We start from the raw sequence: 23,247 nt of genomic DNA, 5'->3' as shown, positions 1-23,247 counted from the left end.
AATGGAATGCTTTGATATTTGCCGCCTTTCCTTGTAATTTTACGTTAGGAATATTCGAAAAATGTATGTATGGGTGGTATAGGTAGGTATTGTGGGTGGCCAAATTATTGGAACGCAACTAAGTTTCTAATTCCTGTTTAAATCTATCAGTTATTTAACTATGTTTCTTTTTTGTATTAATAAAGTATAAATTGCTATTAAAATTGTCCGTCGATTGGACGATTTAAAAACGAACAATGCTACAATAAATATTTAGTGAATTTTGTTCAAACTTATTAGTTATTACCTTAAAAAACAGATCATGAAGTGTGTAAGTGAATATCAATAAAGGTGGGCATTGAACTCATTGTGACTATAAATGGGCATAAAAAGCTAAAGATTACATAAAAACGTATTGACTCACGGTATTTCGTCACTCATCATCATCAAAATGACGTCAGCGTGTAAATCTATCATTCTGTGATAAACATCAAATGTGCGTTGAAAATTAACAAGTCGTCGTTTCGTAATGTAGCCCAATTCTTTATCATATGATTATTTGAATGTTGAATGTTACATATTTATCTATTGTGTTTAATTGTTTTTGAGTTATTTTTATGATTACTTCAGTGCTTTAGAGCTTCCAAAAGATGATAAATACTTAAACGTGGTAGAGCTCTAGCCTCTATTATATGTATATTTCTAAATACAACATCTGCATATTTTTTCATGTACATGTGACATTGTATTTACTTGAATATTAATATTTACTATAATTTGTGCTTAGAACTTTTAATATAGTAGTGTTGGAAAACAAGAGTAAAAATATATTAGAAATGGCTTCATCCCGCAAATTTACTCACGTGATATCGGATACAGACTTAAAAATTCCACTGTATATTATTCTAGATTGGACACTTTGTACAAAATTTGCGCAAAATCGATCTTCTAATTTAAGTATGCATTAAGAAGCAACTAAAAATCTTGAATATTAACGCACATATTTATTTTATAAATAGGAAATAGGAATTCGATTATACTAATAACGATCGCAAATTATGACATAAATCTCATAGATCATTCGCAATGACCTTACCGTATGCGACACGATGTCATCAACGCATCATGGTCAATCGACATCATTGTTAATGTTTATGAGTAAACTAGCTTCCTGCCCACGGCTGCACTCGCATATAGGTTACGTTACGTTTTAATCACAAAAAATATAATACCTACTATTATAGTACCCGGTAAGGCATTCACCATTTTCTATACAAAATTTCTTCCTTTATTTCACATATTTTAAAGTGTTTATTAAAAACTATGTCTATCTTTGTGACGAATTTATAAAAATCCATTACAAGCTTGGAAATAAAAAATCCATTACAAGCTTGGAAATGTAACTTACGTCTTAATTAGCATTAATAAAAGTCATTCAAAGGTTTTCTCGAAATTCATTAATTTTGTCCCAAATAATTTGTCCTGTAGGTACTGTAATTCAATACATTTAAAAGAATTCATTTTCTTCATGTTTTCTTCATATAAATATTCTGTGACAAAAGCTCTACTTTTCCAGAAGGCCTCAGTTTCAATCTATTGGAGTTTAAATTTATAGGCTAAATAAATATATTATTATTTTTAGTATACAAACAACTTTTTCATTGCCATCTACATGACCTTTAATAATACCTAGATTTAAATAAATATAACCTAGAATGATAAGTTCTATGATGTCATATTTTGAATAATGCATATTTGTGTTCGTCATAGACCATTTAGTATGCAGATTTTGAAGTACATCTTCTTCTTCTTCTCTTCTTATATATAAAAATTATATATAAAAATGAATCGCAAAATGTGTTGGTAAGCGCATAACTCGAGAACGGCTGAACCGATTTCGATAATTCTTTTTTTATTATATTCCTTGAAGTACGAGGATGGTTCTTATGTTGAGAAAACGTAAACATGTACCACGGGCGAAGCCGGGGCGGACCGCTAGTACGAAATAAAATTCTTATATTATGATTGATGCCTAGGGTTGTCACCTAATAAAAAAGGTAAATAAATAACATTATACATAATATTAAAGTAACTGTTTGTTGTATGAATAAATAAATTTCATAATTTATTCATACAGTACCATGAAAGCATGCTCTTTCACGCGGTAAAACAACAATATTTCTTTTGATCTTTTTGTCTTTCCGTTTGTTCTAAATGGTCTGGAAATAATTCAGATTATGCAGTCAAGGGCAAATAGCCTATGTTTGTTTAAATTATGAATAAGGGTTGCCTCTCGAAACTTAAAGCAATTTTTAACCCAAGCATTAAAAAGAACAGTAAAACAAAATGCCACATACCTACCTACTCCATACGGGTATATTTTATATTTATAGTCTCATTCTTTAGAACTAGTTCGCAAGTAATCATAACTTTACTCTCCATACATGATAACATTATTTAAATGAAGTAGATAAACACGCGTGAATTAATCATTTCAATATTTATCGTTAATTTTTATCTTATCTGTGGAACAACGATCATACATTAGGATTTTTGGGTCAGCGTAATTCAAATAAAGACTCCGTGACAGTTGCCATTCTAAATTTTTTTTATCATCCTCTTTTTTTTGAAGCTGTTAAACTTCTTTCTAATTATTTTGCAAAATGAAGTAATTTATGTGGTTCTCTAATTTATCCGAAAGCATATATATTATGTTCATCAATATCATCAAGCATATATATATATATTAATTTCTTTTCAATACGTTTTATGTAACTGAAGTTGCAGAAAACGCGGGAAAATCATATTCGATTTTAATCTATACTAACTGAAAAATAGCAATTATAGTCTGTAGCCTAGTGACAAAAAAATGAAACATTAATTCCGGATACATTCCAACGCTAGTGTATACACACCCTAAAACATACGACCGACTGACTTGGTACTTTCTTCTGAACATAAAACTTGGCGCCATATATTTTATGGTGATTATCGACTGTCTTTATCGATATTAATTAAAAGTGTTGTTCATATATCGATATTTTGAAAGTTCGCATAAACTTGAATTTTATGCAATACATTGGAAAGCTGATAGAGTTACTTACTAAATAAAATATTTATATCCAATTTTTCTAAATTCCAATCCCTTGGTTATTCTGTACTTATATTGTTTTCATTTTGACGAAATCATTTATTACGTTTCTTACAGAATATGTATCGAATTTATAAGAGAGTAACCGCTCTTCCATAAAACTGGCGAAATAAAAAAATCATAAACTTTAATTAATTACGAAATAAATAACATTAAATATTTACTTTAGAAGAGACCCATTACGTTACCCTGCTACCTTTTGATTTGGCATAAATTTAAAAACGTTTATAAGAACGTTAACATCGATTATGAAGAATCGTTAAATTATTAAAAAAAATACACCTTTAAAGAAGTTATGTTATTATTAATCAATTTTCTTTGCAGTAGTTAATATCGATTTAATATACAAAGAAAACGACCTTTAAATAACAAAGCAGTGAGTAATATTATAATATCTTCATATTTCCTACATTTAACAGTCCGTTAATTTCTGTTTAACCTCTATCTTTTTAAACGACCATTAGAAAAATTCCTAAACTGATTCGAACTAAGAAAAAAAAGCATATCTACCAATTTGCTGATTACGTCATCTACAATTATTGTTAATGGCGCCACAATTGACATTTCGAACATTTAAATTTGGAATACGTGACAAATTACTACGGATAAAATATAGGTATAGAACTCTATAATATAGTCTATGACTCTATGATGTAGAATATCTGATATAGGTGTGTTTGGTATGAATGCAAATTCCTTTATTGCATATTATCTGATATCACTTATCCTTTTAACTACTTGACAAGTTTATTATAATTAATATAATACCTGTATTAAAATAATTTTACCTATTATTGTTTATTCTGTGGTATTCATTAGATATTTGATATGCGCTAAAGGTTAAATTATGAAATATTTTCTTGTCATTCTACCTATTTGTAAAGCATATAATTTAGTTGTAAGTAATTTATCAGTCTTAAAATAAATAAAACAGATATTAAAAAAAAACAACTAAGAATACGTGTTTAAAAAGTAAAAACAAACAGAGAACTTCCTCTTTTTTTGGAGTCGGTTTACATTGTCCAATAATAATATATATTTAAGTTTTTCTTTGCTTTTCCTGAAATGTAAATTTTTAACTAACCTTGGTATTACCACATAAGAAGCGTGACGTTACATTTAAGGTATTTATTTAAATTGAAAACTGTACTTTTTTTGTTATCATAAGAACTACAACATAAGAAATAAGAACTTTGGCTTGACAATAGTATTATGTCAGAATGAATGACGTCACCCGCTCGATGACAATGGTAATAAAAAAACAAATTATTTGTGGTATTTTTAGGTATTTATAGATACAGTTATATTACATATATGTACAAAAAGTTATTTAGTAGTAGTTTATCGTCATTGTAAAAATATGTATGAAATAAATTAAATTTGTTTGCATAATATCCCATCCTATCCTGCGAAAGTTTGTGAGGATGGATGTATGAGTATGAGTATTGAGTATGTATGTTTGTTACTTTTTCACGCAAACACTACTGAACCGATTACAATGAAATTTAGCACACATGTATAGGGTAACTTGGATTAACACATAGGATAGGCTTTATCCCGGAAATCCCACGGGAACGGGAACTATGTGGGTTTTTCTTTGAAAATGCGGGCAGAATGCTATTAATATTACCTATATTTATAAATTGAAAATTAAGGTTTAAATTGAATCTTGATGCAATATGCATGTGATATTATTATATATTACAAACTTAGATGTAACTTACAATGAACATAAATAATTAAATCGAAATGGACACGCAGTATTAATTAACATTTCATCTTCAAGACACTTAACCTACTATGCATAAAATAATATTATAAATTCTGCATAGTTTTCACATAAACCGACTAACAAGTAATAAACTGATTATAAATATATAACGCCATTTTGACCGATTTTGACGGAATTGAAACAGAGACTTATCCATATATGTACAGATGTACTTATATAAAGCTGAAGAGTTTGTTTGTTTGAACGCGCTAATCTGAGGAACTACTAGGGTCCGATTTGAAAAATTCTGTCGGTGTTTGATAGCTCATTTATCGAGGAAGCCTATATAGGCTATCATCACGCTCAGACCAACAGGAGCGGAGCCCTGCGGGAAAAACCACAGGGCACAAATAGCCAAATATAAACATAATAATATGTGTTAATAACACGCTAATCTCATACCATGATATCTATAGCAGTATTATTTCCATGGTTAGAAAGTGACGGCGCTACACGACCTTATAACTCTTAATTTTTCACACTAGAATATTAATAAAAGACATCATGGAATTGGAAACCTACCTATCCTTATGTTAGATAGCCCGTCGAGGAAGGCTTATCAGAAGGCAATGCGCCGAGCGGAGCATCAATGAAAAATATCCAATCTATTTATTTATTGTAATAAAGTATTAAATATATTATTATCTATTTATTTAATTCATTCAAACATTGTATCATTATAGAATATAAATAATTAGTATTGGTAAAATTATTATGTCGTTTATCAGTGTTATAAAAATATTTCAAATTGTAAACATATTTAACATTTTTATGAAAAAATATAAATATATCATTAGGTTTACACACGTGGATTACGTAATCTTATATATAAAAATGAATCGCAAAATGTGTTGGTAAGCGCATAACTCGAGAACGGCTGAACCGATTTCGATAATTCTTTTTTTATTATATTCCTTGAAGTACGAGGATGGTTTTTACGTAGAGAAAACGTAAATATGTACCACGGGCGAAGCCGGGGCGGACCGCTAGTCTTATATATAAAAATGAATCGCAAAATGTGTTGGTAAGCGCATAGCTCGAGAACGGCTGAACCGATTTCGATAATTCTTTTTTTATTATATTCCTTGAAGTACGAGGATGGTTCTTATGTAGAGAAAACGTAAATATTATGTACCACGGGCGAAGCCGGGGCGGACCGCTAGTAGCTAATAAAATTCGTTTTTATTTATAAGCCGAGGCTATTCCTCTTGTTTTATTGAATAATACTATAATAATACGCATATCATTATAGAGAGCGGTTGAATTCAAAGTAAATAAAATGTCTTTACCGAACAAATACAGGCTAATTAGTATAAATATTAAAACTGGCAATACATATTGTTTGTTTTTAAAGGACGAGAACAATTATTTTTTGTTTTAATTGCATGAAAACTCTTATTTGCTCACTTTTTTTAATAAAACCCAATAAGCGTTCTGTCTTGTAGAGTCACATTTAGGGAATACACCTACCTACTTCTGGGAGACATGCATATTAATTACATCCATAATATTATCAAGATTGACTTTGTATTGATTTTAGATAAGAAGATAAGAACTATATCGTGACGCGTGTCCCCAACTCAAGTGAAGAATAATTTCATTTGCCTACCAAAAGGACTATAGCCATTAATGTATGGTGTCATTGTAACAGAAAAAACAAGGTTAGAACTCATGTTTATGATAATACGTGTTTCAAATATTATTGTTACGAATTTTCAAAGTCAACAAATTGTTATTCATACCGCGGCGGCTCACTGAAATCTTAACGATAGTTTTAACGCGCCGCATATATCGATAAGTGACATCACTACGTCTCTCTCACAAGGAAAAAGTGAATGCAGTTTCGAAATCGCCGTTATCGATAAAATATTTTGTCGAGTCACGAAACGTAGGCTTTGTTTTAAATTTATTATTACTTTCCAATGGGGTTACATTTTAAATTTACGTATAAAGTAACGTATGGCATTACAAAATGTGAAAGTTTTGCATGTTTTTGAATCAATCAAAGATTAAGGAGATATTTTTTTTTCTTTTTGAATCCACAAGTCTTGTACTTTAGCTACTATTTATTTACTCATGTACATTATCTCTACCATGACTACTGCGTCAATTCTTCTTGTCAAATCTTATGCACGCATTCTTTAATTATTCACAAACGTACATAGTATATTTTTTCATTTTTTTACGTGTTATTAGACTGCGTTATTAGCACTAGTGTCTTACAAATGTTTCAGTTTTTGATGATTTTTATAACTCTATAATCTATATCTTCCCGCAATTTCGACATGAATTCATTTTAATGGTTTCAGTCATTTAGTTATTGTGTGTTTTACCATGAATTTCTCAATTGCACTTTTCAATCCAAATGTACTTTTATACACAAACTGAAAAAAAAGACGGGTTGCACTCCGGGAGTGCCGGCAGAAGTGAAAACTTGATTATGCAGCATGTTTGATATTTTGGAATGGTATCCGTCTTACGCATGGAATATAAGGGCTAAAAAAAATCCGTCTTACGCTTTTTCGATCAGGCCACGTGTCCTGACGCGAGTTTAAGATTTTATACCCAACGCCGCTAAAGAAGTTTTCACTTCAAAAATACGACACCTATTTTTTTCACGCCTAATAATTATCGATAAAACGCACATCTCTATAACATTTAAAGATGGCGATTCGCCAGTACTATTGACTATCCATTGACCACCTGGGAAGAACTATATTTAACTATTGTGTCATGAACAGCAATGCACCTTGAAACTTTCACAATTCTCAAGTGCGAATGTGATTATACATATATTTTTTAGTATTGTATATAAGTAAATTATTTATACAAGGTGTGGAAAGTGACAAGTTCCTACTTATGTATATGTATGAAATTAGTAAAAATATAACACACTCAAAAGTAAAGCTCAAAAATTAAAATATTTTGTTAGATTTTTATAAGAGCTAAAAGCTCTAAAGAGCTAGATTATGCCCAAAAACATATAGGAGCTCTACCTGCATTAAGTATAATATAAAAAAATAATAATAAATGACTTTGTTATGAGGTTACACTTTTAACTAAATATGATGAAAACATGTTAAAACTTCTAGCTAATTTTATTCGTTTTCTGATTGCATTACTTTCGATTATAGTAGGTATACTAGCTGCTGTGCCCCGCGGTTTTACCCGCAGTGCTCAGCTTCTGTTTGTCTTAGCGTGATGATACATTCCTCGATAAATGGGCTATCAAACACCGAAAGAATTTTTGAAATCGGACCAGTATCGGATCCTGAGATTAGCCCATTCAAACAAACAAACAAACTCTTGAGCTTTACCATAAAGTAACTTAAATATTACAATCGGTATTTTAATTCACGTTATCACGTTTCTAGCATTTATATTGAAAAGCCACTTGACATTTTGCATTCCGCCAGCCATAACGTTATCCTTTGCTTGCTGTTTATGATAAAACTTACTTTTTCTGGTTCTTATGTATTATTCGTTTTATGACATAATTTCATTCGCAATAAAAGAAATAAGTAATCTTAATCTTTTACTATGAAAAATTGTATAGAATAGTTATCGTACTTTATAAAAACGTCACTTTCAGTTAGATTTTCCTTCGAAAAACCGAGATAAAATCGTAAATTATGTAGAGCTATGTAACTCAAAAATGTATCTATTATTACATAAAGATAATATAGATTTCATATATTAGGTCTAGGTTCTACTTGTAGATCTAGATCCATTTATTTCGATCATTATTTGAAACAAACAAAAATATTTCCCTCTAATATTCGTACAGATAATATATTAGTTAACTTATGTCATACAATTCAATCTGCCAACAAATTCGCTTGCGGTTTCTAAATTACAACGACCTTCGTCGTTTGACCAATTGTCCGTAATTCAGTCTTCAAAGAAATTGAAAGAAGTCTTTGTAGATGATTAATTACAATTGCTTCTTAATTTAAATTCTATATCGATGATAAAACATGAATTTCTATGGATAACTAACATAACTAGGCACTGGCTCATCCGGGTTAAACCGGTACAAAAAGAAAAAGAAAACATTTAACTTAAGTTCCTCCCGCGAAGAATTTCATCTATATCCCCTAGTGGGGTAAGGGGTAGATGCATTATTCGTACATCTGTTTCACTGATCGATTTTCTTTAGGGAGGTGGTCGCGGAAGAATTCCAACCAATACCCGCGGCCCCATCATTAAAGCGGCTCGACTGAACACAGTGGGGTTTTAGTCGGTAAGAATCCGACATAATCCACGGCTCCTTCCCCGGGGGCAGTGGGTATCTTTGGAAGACCATCGTAAGGCATGGTAAGGGTCGAAACCCGCCTCGTGATCGATTTTTTCTATTGAAAAATTTATAAGTATTCGAAATTAAAGTTTATGTAGGATAGTCGATCGATGAAGGTTTCAATGCTTGGTTTCAAGCTATTGAGATATATCTGCATAAGAGATGTTGCAGACATGTTAAAAAATAGTACTTTTGGGAGAAGATGCTCAAAATTTGCTTTAATTTTACAATTCGAGATTCGAGATTCGATAATCTGTCGATTTGAGAATTGATATAATTAATCAATTTGTTGTATATTTACAGATATCTCTTGATTTATGTATTACATTCATCTGGGAGGTCAGGTGACCTTCGTATAAGCTTAAATTTGAAAACCATAAGAATAAACGTATTCATCAAAGTAACCTTTAAAAAACAAGGTTTAACTTTAAATAATTCATGGGTTGACCAAATTGTGACATTTACTGTTTTAATGTGTTTTGAAGTACAGGAAGATTGATGTTTTGTTTATAAAACAGATGCGTACATTCGTAATGTTATCATTGAACTAGTTCTGCCCCGCGGTTTCGCATGCAGACAAGTATAATATATAATAAGTACATGCCAAGATTTTCGATTTGTGATTTTCCTTGAAAAAGGAGCTATGTTTGCACGAGAAGGAGAACTATATTCATTGCAAATTTTATCCAAATTGGTGCGGTGGTTAAACTGCGAAAGCATAAGAGACGGAGGCATTTGGCACACCCATAAGTAGTGTGGATGATCCTAATAAATATTTAATGCGAGAATTTTCCGGTTGTAATTCGACCTTTTTCTAACGACTCTATGTGCCATGGCACGTGTTACGATAAAATATAAACGACTACGAATTATAAATTACTAGCGGTCCACCCCGGCTTCGCCCGTGGTACATATGAAAAATAGATGTTGGCCGATTCTCAGACTTACCCGATATGCACAGAAAATTTCATGAGAATCGGTCCACCCGTTTCGGAGGAGTATGCAGACTAACATTGTGACACGAGAATTTTATATATATTATAAATTATGTATTATCGAGAACTTACGAGTACAGCTACACATAAATAAAATTTTAGTTTGTCTATAATATAAAAATGAATCCCAAAATGTGTTGGTAAGCGCATAACTTGAGAACGGCTGAACCGATTTCGTTAATTCTTTTTTTATTATATTCCTTGAAGTACGAGGATGGTTCTTACGTAGAGAAAACGTAAATATGTACCACGGGCGAAGCCGGGGCAGACTGCTAGTTGTTATATAAAAAAACTTTCTAAAAATAAATAATAAAACTTTTTCTAGAAACAATCTGGTGAATTCGTTTCAATATATTCATATTATCTATTTTTATGAGTTGATGAAATTAAACAAAATATTATTATTTAAAAAGTATACATTTAGAAAATAACTATCTCATATTTTATTTGCCAATGTATTGATAAGAGTTAAATAACTTAATCTAAATTATGAGAACCTTTCTGATAAAGCTTTTAGCTTATCAGCTCTAATTGACATAATTTTCGGCTTCCAACATTTGTATGCAAAACATAATAATTTAAATGAAATTAACATATTTATACGGTTAATATTTGCAAACCACATTGCAAACCGTTAGGACTGCAGACTGCTTATATTATACTTAATAATAAAATAAAAAAATAATATTAACAGTTATAATGATAGTCATTTTGAATTTAATAATGTCTATTCCATTGATAATTTTTTTGTGCAAGTCTTTTCTATATATTTTAAAATCGTACCTACGTAACGTACCTATTGCGGATTTTACATTTTTTTCTGTACATTTGAAAATTGGTAACTATGTACCTATTTACGATTCTATTATTTTGATTCTATAAAATATACTTTCTTATCTGCATTTATTAAGATATTCTTTGGTGAAAAGTTAATTTGAAAAATATATTTTGAAGTCGAATCGATTCTTCTTTTATAGGCCTTATTATAGTCTTGTAGGCCATATTAAAGTCCTTTTTTTATTGTTATCCAGAACCAAAACATAGGCAAACCATAGGCCCGATTCATAGAGCCGAAACTAGGCCGAATTTTTTTTATGGAAATTCTAAAACTTTCCCGCCTCCACATATTTAAACAAGCCAACCTTACCAACAGGATATGAAGCGTGGGCTATCCAGATAGCCAGCTTGCAAAATGTAACCTGTTTGAACTAAAGCTTACCAAATGTGGAATTTGTAAAAGATATGGTATCCAGAACCAATTAAATTTTGTCAATATAATTTATAATAATTGATAGTCTTACAACATTATTTGAATTTATAGATACATAACGAAAATACATTATCTAGGTACGTGTGTTTTTTGTTTAGTTTTAATTAGGTACTTAATTCTCGAGTAGAGAGTTTATACGTGAATGTTTTGTTTAATTGCTAAAATGTTGCTACAAAAACATATCCTTGTCACAGAATACATAATAGTAGCTAGACGCTACAGAACGGACACTCTCCGCCTCCCGCCAAAATTAAACACTTACCTCACCCCGCACGATCAGTCTAAAAATGGTCCACATTTTTCTACAGGGACGATACGCAACGAAGATTGACAACATTAAACAAATTGACTTAAAGTAATTTTATTATTTTGGATTTGTGATTATCGTTTTTCGTAGAAAATGGTTAGATATTGTGCTGTTTACGGATTTATTTCATCAGAAAAACGCGAATTTTTTTTACGCTAGTCAAAAATGTGTCAACCATAAAGCATTAACACACACATTTGCAGTCTCAACAGTGTGACTGTCAAAACGATTGTCCGGGGTGTGGCCTTGTTCGAAATCATGTCTTTGGCCTAATATTTTAATAGGAACAGAATAAAAAAAGGTGCTGTCTAGATCTATTCGTTATCTCTAGTAAAACAAAAAAGTCTTCTATTTTCAGCCAGCAATCAGTTAAAAATTACGGTAATATTATAACGGGGCAAATATTATATGACGTTATCGTGTGACGTCATCAGATTGATTAATAAATCTAATGTTATGAAGGTCTTGACGAATTAAGCTGGCGCGTCCATATTTAGCGCCAATTAGCTCTTTTTTATAAGCACTTTGAGGTTATAATTTTTAGAACATTTTTAGATTGGTCTAATTCATCGTGCATCTAGATGCATTTATTAACGCATTTTAGACATTCCATTTAAATTAACGACCAATTAATAAACAAAAAAGTAAATTTGAAGTTTTGAGGAAAAAAGAGTTGGATAAAAAGTTGTTCATATATGTATATTTATGACTAGCTGCTCCGCGCGGTTTCACCCCCGTAGCTCCACTCCTGTTGGTCGTAGCGTGATGATATATAGCCTATAGCCTTCCTCGATAAATGAGCTATCTAACACCGAAAGAATTTTTCAAATCGGACCATTAGTTCCCGAGATTAGCGCGTTCAAACAAACAAACAAACAAACAAACTCTTCAGCTTTATAATATTAAGTATAGATTATTACGATCTGAGTTTTTTTTGACACCGCTGTAATTGGTCACAGTATGGTCCAGGGGGAAGGTCGGGTCGGTGGTACGCAGCTGCTGCCGTCGCGTCAGTACCACAAGCAGATAATATAGGGTAGGTACGTAAATTTTATTATATTTTCCTTATTTTAAGATCATCTTTCTAAGCTCTACATCTATACTAATCTATACTAATATTATAAAGCTGAAGAGTTTGTTTGTTTGTTTGTTTGAACGCGCTAATCTCGGGAACTACTGGTCCGATTTGAAAAATTCTTTTGGTGTTAGATAGCTCATTTATCGAGGAAGGCTATAGGCTATATACCATCACGCTACGACCAACAGGAGACGAGCCACGGGGGTGAAACCGCGCGGAGCGGCTAGTATTAAATATTATTATTACATAGAAATTTCAACCATTCCCTAAAGACTAGTAGATTCATTAAAAGATGAATAATTTGCACTTCCATGAATATTTAGGTACTGCAGTGTTCGAGTTGATAACCTCCTTTTTTGAAGTCGAGCAATAACAAACATTAGTTTCAGTGTGTTACACGCTCTAAAACAAGAAACTAGACCACGAAGTCACTTGTTAAATATATTTTTGTCAAGATTCAAGATCACAAGTGTATAAATCACAGACATGTATATTAATAGACTAAGCGAGTGTACGTACTTCCCGTGTCCAAACTACGTTTATGAAACTTACTTGACGCTGGCCTACACTCAGTCCGCGCTTACAGTTCGCCAAGGAAAGACGTGAAGCTGAATAAAGTAAAATGCCGAATTGCGCCGTTATAAACTGTAGAAACTCCACAGCTGTGAGTGGCCGTGTTAGCAGAGATGTTTCCTTCCACCGGTAAGTAATTTTCTAATCAGAATATGCACTATTTATTTTAAAATCAAATAAAGAATATCTGTGGAAAACGATCGTGACAAACACGGATACCAAATCATACGAAATGATTCGGAATACATTGCGGCTTTTACTTGGCACGGTAAAGATCGCGTCGTATGATAACAAGCAATGAATAGCGTCTTCTCATTTTTCTGTTCTCAGTTTTCTGTCCAATTTTGTGGTTAGTGATGTTCATTTGATGCAACAGTTCTCGATTCTAATCGATTTTATAATCGGACAGAAAAATGATAATTTGAAGGAGCAATTTTTCAGAAAAAAAGGCATAGATTTTTTTTGTCATTTAATACGACTTGACCTAGAACTTTTAAGTATTTTAATACAAAGGTACTAAAAATAAATATTATGACATGGACGCCATTAGTTAAAGTGTCATCTTGGGAGTTTTTTAAGAAAACTCCTTATTGCTTAGACTATGTTTGTTTTTTTTTCAGTTTTCCAAGTAACCCGAACATAAAAGAAAAATGGATCGATGCAACGGGACATAAAGATTGGTTTCCAACAAAATATAACACAATTTGCTCTAAACATTTTAATAAAGCCAGCTTTGTTGAAGGAAAAAAGCTTCGACTATTGACAAAAACAGCCTATCCGACAATTGATATACCTACTGAAAACGATAGTTGATGAAGAGGTTAGTGTGCTCTTTGTTAAAAACATAATCTTAGGCATTTGAAATGCGTACCTATTTACAAAGGTACTAAAAATAAATATTATGACATGGACGCCATTAGTTAAAGTGTCATCTTGGGAGTTTTTTAAGAAAACTCCTTATTGCTTAGACTATGTTTGTTTTTTCAGTTTTCCAAGTAACCCGAACATAAAAGGAAAATGGATCGATGCAACGGGACGTAAAGATTGATTGATTGACAGTTTCATAACTTTCTTTCGATGGCCTCTCTAGTACGTAGTACATGGTAACTCAATGGGCATATGTAAGAAAAAGCTAAAACACATTAGTTTACTTGTTAGAATATTAAAAGGTTTATAACTTTATTTTATCATCCCTCTGTCTATGGTAATTATCATTTTTCTGTCTTGAATCGATTTAGTAATCGATTACGATTCATTTATTTGACTACCTCTTAGACATAGATCTAGTTTGATCTGATTTCTTTCGATTTACTTCGATGGGATAGGACGATACTAGAATCGCCGCGCGAGTGGCGGCCTAATCGATTTAGCGTAAAATGAAATTAACATCACTAAAAAGCGCTCGTGACGTCATAACGCGTCAAGGTCAGTACAAAAAATATGACACGCTTGGTTTTCATACAGATCGCGGTACTTGCGTTGTCTACTTAAATATACATGTCTGTGGTATAAATAATGAGAAATAGGGTCAGTGTTGCTATTATTTATATAAAAGAATTTTAATATGACAGGTACGTTTAAAGTTCATAAAATAACAAGGTGTTTTGTTTTAAGAAGTCGTAAAATTGGTTTGTTTTAACTGGCAATTAAAATTTAAATAGTTTTGTAGATTGGTGGCCTATTGTTTTATATGTATTATAGTACCTATGCGGGCGTTTGTATTTGTTTGTATGTATGTTGTGAGTGCGTATATTGCTTTGATGATTGAGTTGTTAATAATTGTTTTAAATATCAATGTAAAAAGGTTTTCGTTTAATAGTTATTCTTACGTTTCATGTAACATAGTGCATTTTAGATCAGTAATGTAAGAGCTTATTATTCAAGAGATTGGGATTAAATTTCTAATGAAATTTATGAGTTGCCGTCCTTCTTTGTGTCAACTTTAATTATAATTGTTTTAGCATTTGCAGATAGACTTTTACATATTATAGATATGACGTGACCTGATTATTATTCTAATTCATTCTGAAATAAATCCACCAAACCAAAAACCACGAAAATTCGTATGGCTTCTACTCTGAAGAAAGAAGAAAAAGTCTTCTTTCTCCAGTTAGAAATGGAGTAACCCTTTAATTATAAGTTAAAGTTTAATTATAAGTTGCTTAACTCTTATCTGCTAGATAAACTCACCAAGTATTACAGTTCTCCGTCCGTTTATCTCCCGGATAGTACTGCCGGTTTCTATACACGCACGGCTGTATCAGGTACTCTGGTTCCGGCTGTATGCCCAGACAGACAGACTCGTAGTCTGGACAACAGTCGTCGTGGGCGCGGGTGCGGTTGCAGAATTCATCGCAATAACATAGTGTGTCTGGAAGAGAGCATTATTTAAAGATAATATTATAAAGCTGACGAGTTTGTTTGTTTGTTTGAACGCGCTTATCTCGGGAACTACGGGTCCGATTTGAAAAATTCTTTCGGTGTTAGATAGCTCATTGAGCGAGGAAGGCTATATAGCCTATAGGGTACCATTACGCTAAGACCAACAGGAGCGGAGAAATGCGGGTGAAACCGCGGGGAACAGCAGCTAAATAGTAAAAAATGCTGTTAAAAACACCATTGTGACGGAATACATACCTATATCATTTTATTTCCAAGAACGATGTTACAAAGTAATGATAACTGAACCAAGTTTCTATGAATTATTAATATTGATAATAATTCAGCAGATTATGTCTACGAAAAGGAACGAACTAAACTAACTTCAATAAATTCAGAAGCTGCAAGAAAATGACACACATCTTTCCTTGGGTTTGTGATTCTCATAACCCAATAATTGCATGTTTAATAAGAAGTTATTCTTAATATTTCTATTAACCCGAGATATAAACTTTTAGAAATCTCTATTTTCTCTACATTTTTTTAACCTTGGTAACGAATATTTTAACACCCATTCCACCAACTTTACTCACCAAGTATTCTATGTGAACAATCGTCCTTTCGATTCGTACAGCATTGGTTGTTAGATGGCAGACCACAGTATGGTCCAGGGGGTAAATCGGGTCGGTGGTATGCAGCTGCTGCCGTCAGTACCGCGAACAGGTATAGTAGGTGCATTCTGTAAGGGAGAGGTGGTTGTAAATAAATAATAATCAATATTTCAGGACATTTATCATACATATTATAGTCTGATCCCATACTAAGCTTTTCGCTTGTGTTATGGAAACCAAATCAAACCAAAGTAGTGTAACTAATTGTTTATTAAGCTATTGCATAGCTTCTATCGCGGGCCTTGAGCGCGGGGACCGAATCGAGAAATTCCGTAACGAAAAAACCTCACGCTCCCCACTCCGACGGGCTCGGAGGTGTGGCTTGAAGGCATGCTATGCAATAGCTTTACCGCGGCAGTCTCCGAGTGCCACACGTCTTTTTTTATAATAATTTTCCCTGACATAAGTTTTTTTTTACCTTTCTTTATGTAGTTAGTAATAAGTATAAAGGAACCAAACCTTTTGTTTAAATGCTTAAACCTATATTATTTTCTAGGTATACTTTTATGTGAAAATAACAAGTAAAGAGGGTAAATTAGGTGTGATGTGTTTGATGAAATTTCTTCAGTGGTATGGCGCCCGGCAAACTTCTTGGCCAAAAAGTAGCGTGCTGTAGAGGAAGTTTGCGCATAATATGAAAATGTACTAAAACTTGTTCCCCCACCACCATAGAAATCTAAATAACAATTGACACTAGAAGTCGTAAGCGTGCGTGACCTTGTCGCCACTCAGGTGATCTTCACATCACCAGTGCATTCGTCACTGTTCAGTTGCTCTGGAGACGTATGAGTGTATACATGGTGTGTTTCAGCAATTCCCATTGCGGAAATTCTTCCACAAGTTGTAATTATACTTATAAAGGAATAATATTTCATCGGAAAATATTTTTTTTTAGAAATAATGCCGTTTTTCCTTAAAAATATAGAATATTTACAAGTATTACGAGTGTCACCATAGTAATCGAAATAACAATGAATGACACAGTCGACCATTCTTATTATCACGTTTGTTCGTATTGGAGCAAAAAGTCTCATATACTTAGGGATGTTATTCTAAAATAAACCGTAAATTCGTGCGTTAGGATACATATTCAAAAGCTTAATTTAATAGTTAAGTTAGTTTTCACTAAAATCAAGCTGTCCAATAAAAGGCATAATTTACTTGTGTGTACTGTTTAGCTTTCGGTTTGAATGTGTTGATTTTGGCGACAGCGGTTTTCATACGAATTATGACATTAGAGCACTTCTATGTGTCTTGTTATTTAGATTTCTATGCCCACCACGCTACTTTTTGGCCAAGAAGTTTGCCGGGCGCTATACGTGCATACGAGCGAAGTCGCGGGCAAAAATTTATTGAATCTAAGTCTTGAAAGGATTATGAAATAACGAACAATATTGATTTACACGTTTATCGATAGTTTACATAGAAATGGGTCAATGTACCGCAGATTATCAATTATCGATACAATTGTTTCTTTGAAATCCAGCGCTATCATTGATTCGCTTCTTGATTCAAGTAGCAGGGTAAATCTATTTTAAAATTTTTTAAAAGCTATATATTTTAATGAAAGTTTAAATAATATTGGATCCAAAGTAAAAATTCAAGATTGTGGTTGAAATTCTTAAATCATTAAAACTACGCAATTGATTTTATGCGGTTATTTTAAAGGATATAGAGGATTCAAGAGGAAGGTTTTAGTATATTATGTATACTAAAATCATTACGCTAATTTTATTTATTAGGTTTTAGACAAAGCGGGCGATGCCGCGGGCGGTAAGCTAGTATCTAATAAACTATGCTTTTCTCTGTACACAATTAAAAATAAACATATGTCCATAAACAACAAATATAAAAGACCTTGGCCAATATTTTTAAAAATGTTCCATAAAATAAAATGGCGGACTGGACTTGACATATTATATCGTGCGAATTAGAACAGCTTTTATTGTGCCGACATCTGTTACACATATGAATATAATTGTTAGATATATTTTAGACCTATTTTATGACCTAGAAAGCTCAACTAAGTAGAGATGAGTCAAGAGTCAGGACTACTTAAAACATAATCTGTTATATTATATTACTAGCGACCCGCCCCGGCTTCGCACGGGTGCAATGCTGATACTAAATACACTACAGAAAAACTGTGAACGTTGTATATAAAAACATAGCGGCCCCGCCGGCCGGTACCGCCGCAAACGCTACGTCCCGCAATTTTTAAATCTGTAATATCTTCGAAAATATTCACTTAAATCATACGGTGTAAAGTGCCATATAGATCTATATTAAATGAACAATGTATTCAAGGTATTTAATTGGTTAAGGATTAATGCTGTATTGGTGAAAATCGCTTCGAAAATTAGCTATTATTTGTCGTAAAAAGTAAATGACAAAAAAATGTTATTGTGGGTTATCCATAAGAGATAGACATATACCATCGCGGACTTTTCTGTAGACCTTTTCAATGTGTATAATACTTAGTACATTATTTTGATAAAACTCGTAGGGTTCAGCCTGCGTTTGCAATATAAGCGGAAACAATGTAATTTTTTACGACATCACATTAGAAACCTCAAAAATAACAGTACTTCTTCACTATTTAATGGATGTTATTATACATATAAACCTTCCTCTTGAATCACTCTATCTATTAAAAAAAACCGCATCAAAATCCGTTGCGTAGTTTCAAAGATTTAAGCGTACAAAGGGACATAGGGACATAGGGACAGGGAAAGCGACTTTGTTTTATACTATGTAGTGATAGTGATTGTTGCACATTGCATAAAAGATTTTCAGACATTTTTCTGTTCGCCTATGTTGATATATTTGTATCATAGGCTAAGAATACAAGTTATAATAATTGTAAGAATTATATGTATTATAAATTGGGTTATACGTGATTGTACTTATAGCCCTTTGATTGATAGGAAACTAAAAACTAAGAAGAACAAACAGAACACTCTATGGGCTCCCACGCGAAATACCTTACTAAATCTTGTCTCAAAATAAACTATGTTACGGAAAAAACTATAAAAACATACTTAAACATACGTAGTATATTATTATTAGTCTGTGCTTAAACATTATTTTAAATACTTTCACATATTACAGACACATAAAAATTCCGAATAATATAATAGTCATCACACGTAAGAATGAAAACATCATAAAATTTACAATAAATTGTATAATGTAAATTTAAAAACACTCAGCTGCATCGAAATGCGTAATAAATTACTTCCTTTAGTTCGATAACCTCAGTGTTCATGCGAAAAATATTTCTAAGCGGTTACATTAGAAAAATATTTGGTACTAGCTGTGCCCGCGACTTCGTCCGCGTGGAATAGTGACTGCATAGTAGTTACTACTTAACACACAATTATTGAGTAAACACGTCTTGAAACACGTACTATCATATATACAACTAAATTATAAGTACTTACACATTATTATAAAGTTAAGAAATAAAATAAATAATAACACAAAAGTACTGTTAGTAAAATTTATTATTAAACTGAGCTATAAAACTTAGGTACAGAAGAGTTCAAAATTTCCAGGATGTGGTTATTCTCCCGCTCCCATATTCCTTCTACTTTCACAGACTTTCAACTTTTCCCTTTCACCCCTAGTAAATGGCAGAACCGATTTTGATCTAAATTCTAAACCATGTCTAATCATACCTATATATTATGTACATGTCATATCCTTTCGTTTGGTACTCCATTTGGATTATGTATCCCCACTATCACCCCAAGGTGCCCTATATATAATAAACAGATTAACCAATTTTGATAAAACATGACTAATAGTAATTCACACGTCATTTGATATGCCGCTTGATTATATTATTTGACCACATTCGATTATTCATTCCCACTTTTACCGCTATAAATCAATAAATGGATGAACCGATTTTGATTAAATATGCCTCATCATACTTCTCACGTCAGGTCATGCCCTTTCATTTGATATGCCACTTGGGTATGTTATTTGACAACTTTTATTCCCACTTTTATACCTATATCCAATAAATGGATGAACCAATTTTGATAAAATAATATGTCTTATTGTACTTTACACGTCATGTCTTTCATTAGATAAGTCACTTGAGTATATTTGATAAAATTTATTTATTTATTCCCACTTTTACCCCTATATCAAATAAATGGATGAACCGATTTTGATAACATTGGACTACTTAATTGTTTCTGACAGGTCGTCTTTTTTCATTTGATATATCACTTGGGTATAACAGACAGCATTCGTTTTTCTCATTCCCACTTTTGCCCTACATATAATTATTGGATGAACCGATTTTGATTAAATATGCCTCATTATACTTCTCACGTCAGGTCATGCCCTTTCATTTGATATGCCACTTGGGTATATTCGACAACTTTTATTCCCACTTTTATACCTACATATTATATCCAATAAATGGATGAACCAATTTTGATAAAATATTATGTCTTATTGTACTTTACACGTCATGTCTTTCATTAGATACGTCACTTGAGTATATTTGATAAAATTTATTTATTTATTCCCACTTTAACCCCTATATCAAATAAATTGATGAACCGATTTTGATATAATTTGACTTGTTGTTACTGACAGGTCGTCTTTTTTCATTTGATATATCACTTGGGTATAACAGACAACATTCGTTTTTTTCATTCCCACTTTTACCCCTCTACTATATAATAAATGGATGAACCGATTTTGATTAAATACCTATGCCTCATTATACTTCTCACGTCAGGTCATGCCCTTTCATTTGATATGCCACTTAGGTATATTTGACAACTTTTATTGCCACTTTTATCCAATAAATGGATGAACCAATTTTGATAAAATATGTCTTATTGTACTTTACACGTCATGTCTTTCATTAGATACGTCACTTGAGTATATTTGATAAAATTCATTTATTTATTCCCACTTTTACCCCTATATCAAATAAATGGATGAACCGATTTTGATAAAATTTGAATAATTGTTTCTGACATGTCGTCTATTTTCATTTGATATATCACTTGGGTATAACCTACAACCTACATTAACAACTAACATTCGTTTTTTTCATTCCCACTTACCCCTATATAATATAATAAACAACTAATATAACAAAAAAACGCATCTAATTCGTATTACCCGTTAGCGAGCTACGGTGGCACAGACAGACACGCAATACACACATAGCGGACATAACACCCCTCTTTTTGCGTCGGGGGTTAAAAATATAATACCTACGACATAATTTCAAAGACCTTTTATATAGAAAATTTACCTAGAAGTAACCATAATGCTATTTGTGCAGGTTTTAGACTTATGAGCAAAAATCTAAATAAAGTTCCTTTGACCCCCCCCTACTACCCCCTCAGCATAACCACCCCCCCCACGCTTGGGAACTTTCGATATGATCATCTGGACATGTCAAGGAATAACTTTAGCGTATAATTTACGTAATAAAGTAATTCATGTATAGAATGCCTTAGCAAATGTTCGCTGTGATTACTTAAATGGTCATAACTTTTTTATTTATGAACCGATTGACATGAAATAAACACTAAATGTTAAATGAAGCTTACCACAATATATTAGTGAAAACCGCATTTAAATCGGATAAGCCGTTTCTGAGATTAGCGTGTTCAAACATACAGACAAACAGACAAACAGACAAAAAATTTTTTAACGACAGTTTTGGGTATGGGATCGATTTAGTAATAACCCCTGCTAATTTTTTTTTACATATTTTCATTGTACAGACACCACTTTTCTAGAATTTTATTATATGTATTGATTTGATGATATTTTTAAAGATAAAAGACGTTCTAGCATGAATTACGAATGCACTCTATCACTCTAGCTCTAGTCATTCCATTTTACTCTCGAAAATAATAGGAAATTCTATGATTGTTTTCTCTCTTTTCTTTTATAAGTACTAGCTGTGCCCTGCGGTTTTACCCGCATTGCTCCGCTCCTGTTGATCTTAACGTGATGATATAATTATAGCCAAATGGGCTATCTAACACCGAAAGAATTTTTCAAATCGGACCACTAGTTCCTGAGATTAGCGCGTTCAAACAATAAACAAACTCTTCAGCTTTATAATATTAGTATAGATTAAAAAAATCCAAATTGCTTCCAAGATTATCGCGGCAAATATAAACGCGATAGTTTGTAAACATTGTTTTTTTTTTCTCTTATAATTCTTAATTTTCTTTATTAATTGTCTTCTGTATGTATTTTTGTTACTTCACGCAAAACAGTTGCTACTTTTTAATATTTTTAATTTATTTTCATATCCGTCATCTAAACGACAGTACAGTTTGTAAACATAACCTCCAGCTGATAAATGGATTATCGTGATAAGCATCACAATGATAAGATTAATATTATAATGAGTATAATCTCTAAAGAATTCGCCATTTTATGTCACCTCTTTGACCTTTCTAACCTTTTTAAATAGATAACTAACTAACTGCAAAAAGTTTGAACTCTTTGAAGGATGATGCTTCGGACGTGAGATTAACATGGTCAACGTTATATGCAATTCGCATACGTAATTCGTAATTCAAAACAGACGCTAAATATTCTTTATTATAGATGGTAAGTAATAGAGTTTCTTGCTAGTTTTTCTCTGCAGAAAATACTTTCCGAACCGTTGGTAGATTATTATCTTTCAGTATGTTGAAGATTCAAGAGTGCTTTTAAGAAGTCTAGGTGAATAAATTGTGTTTATCTACTGTATAAAAATAAGTCGGGTTTTCCTT

The 23,247-nt window shown here is 32.1% G+C and overlaps 2 protein-coding genes across 2 annotated transcripts in view; one reads left to right on the top strand and one right to left on the bottom strand.

Annotated features, from left to right (window-relative positions):
- The window catches only part of Swim (Secreted Wg-interacting molecule), a 52,604-nt gene that overhangs the window by 20,299 nt on the left and 9,058 nt on the right, over positions 1 to 23,247 (bottom strand). The window contains exons 2-3 of the mRNA XM_089710617.1: positions 16,394 to 16,539; positions 15,612 to 15,792 (exon numbers count right to left, since the gene is read on the bottom strand). Coding sequence (XP_089566743.1) covers positions 15,612 to 15,792; positions 16,394 to 16,539 — 327 coding nt within the window. The remainder of the gene's footprint in view (positions 1 to 15,611; positions 15,793 to 16,393; positions 16,540 to 23,247) is intronic.
- Positions 1 to 23,247, top strand: part of LOC149477194 (facilitated trehalose transporter Tret1-like) — a 112,082-nt gene that overhangs the window by 82,071 nt on the left and 6,764 nt on the right. The gene's annotated exons all lie outside the window — the stretch shown is intronic.

This window comes from Colias philodice, chromosome 25 (genome assembly GCF_061535455.1).
Source record: "Colias philodice isolate Cphi_HAF_F1 chromosome 25, ilColPhil1 Martin Lab GWU primary, whole genome shotgun sequence".
NCBI lineage: Eukaryota > Metazoa > Arthropoda > Insecta > Lepidoptera > Pieridae > Colias > Colias philodice.
This window is presented reverse-complemented; position numbering and strand designations above follow the sequence as displayed.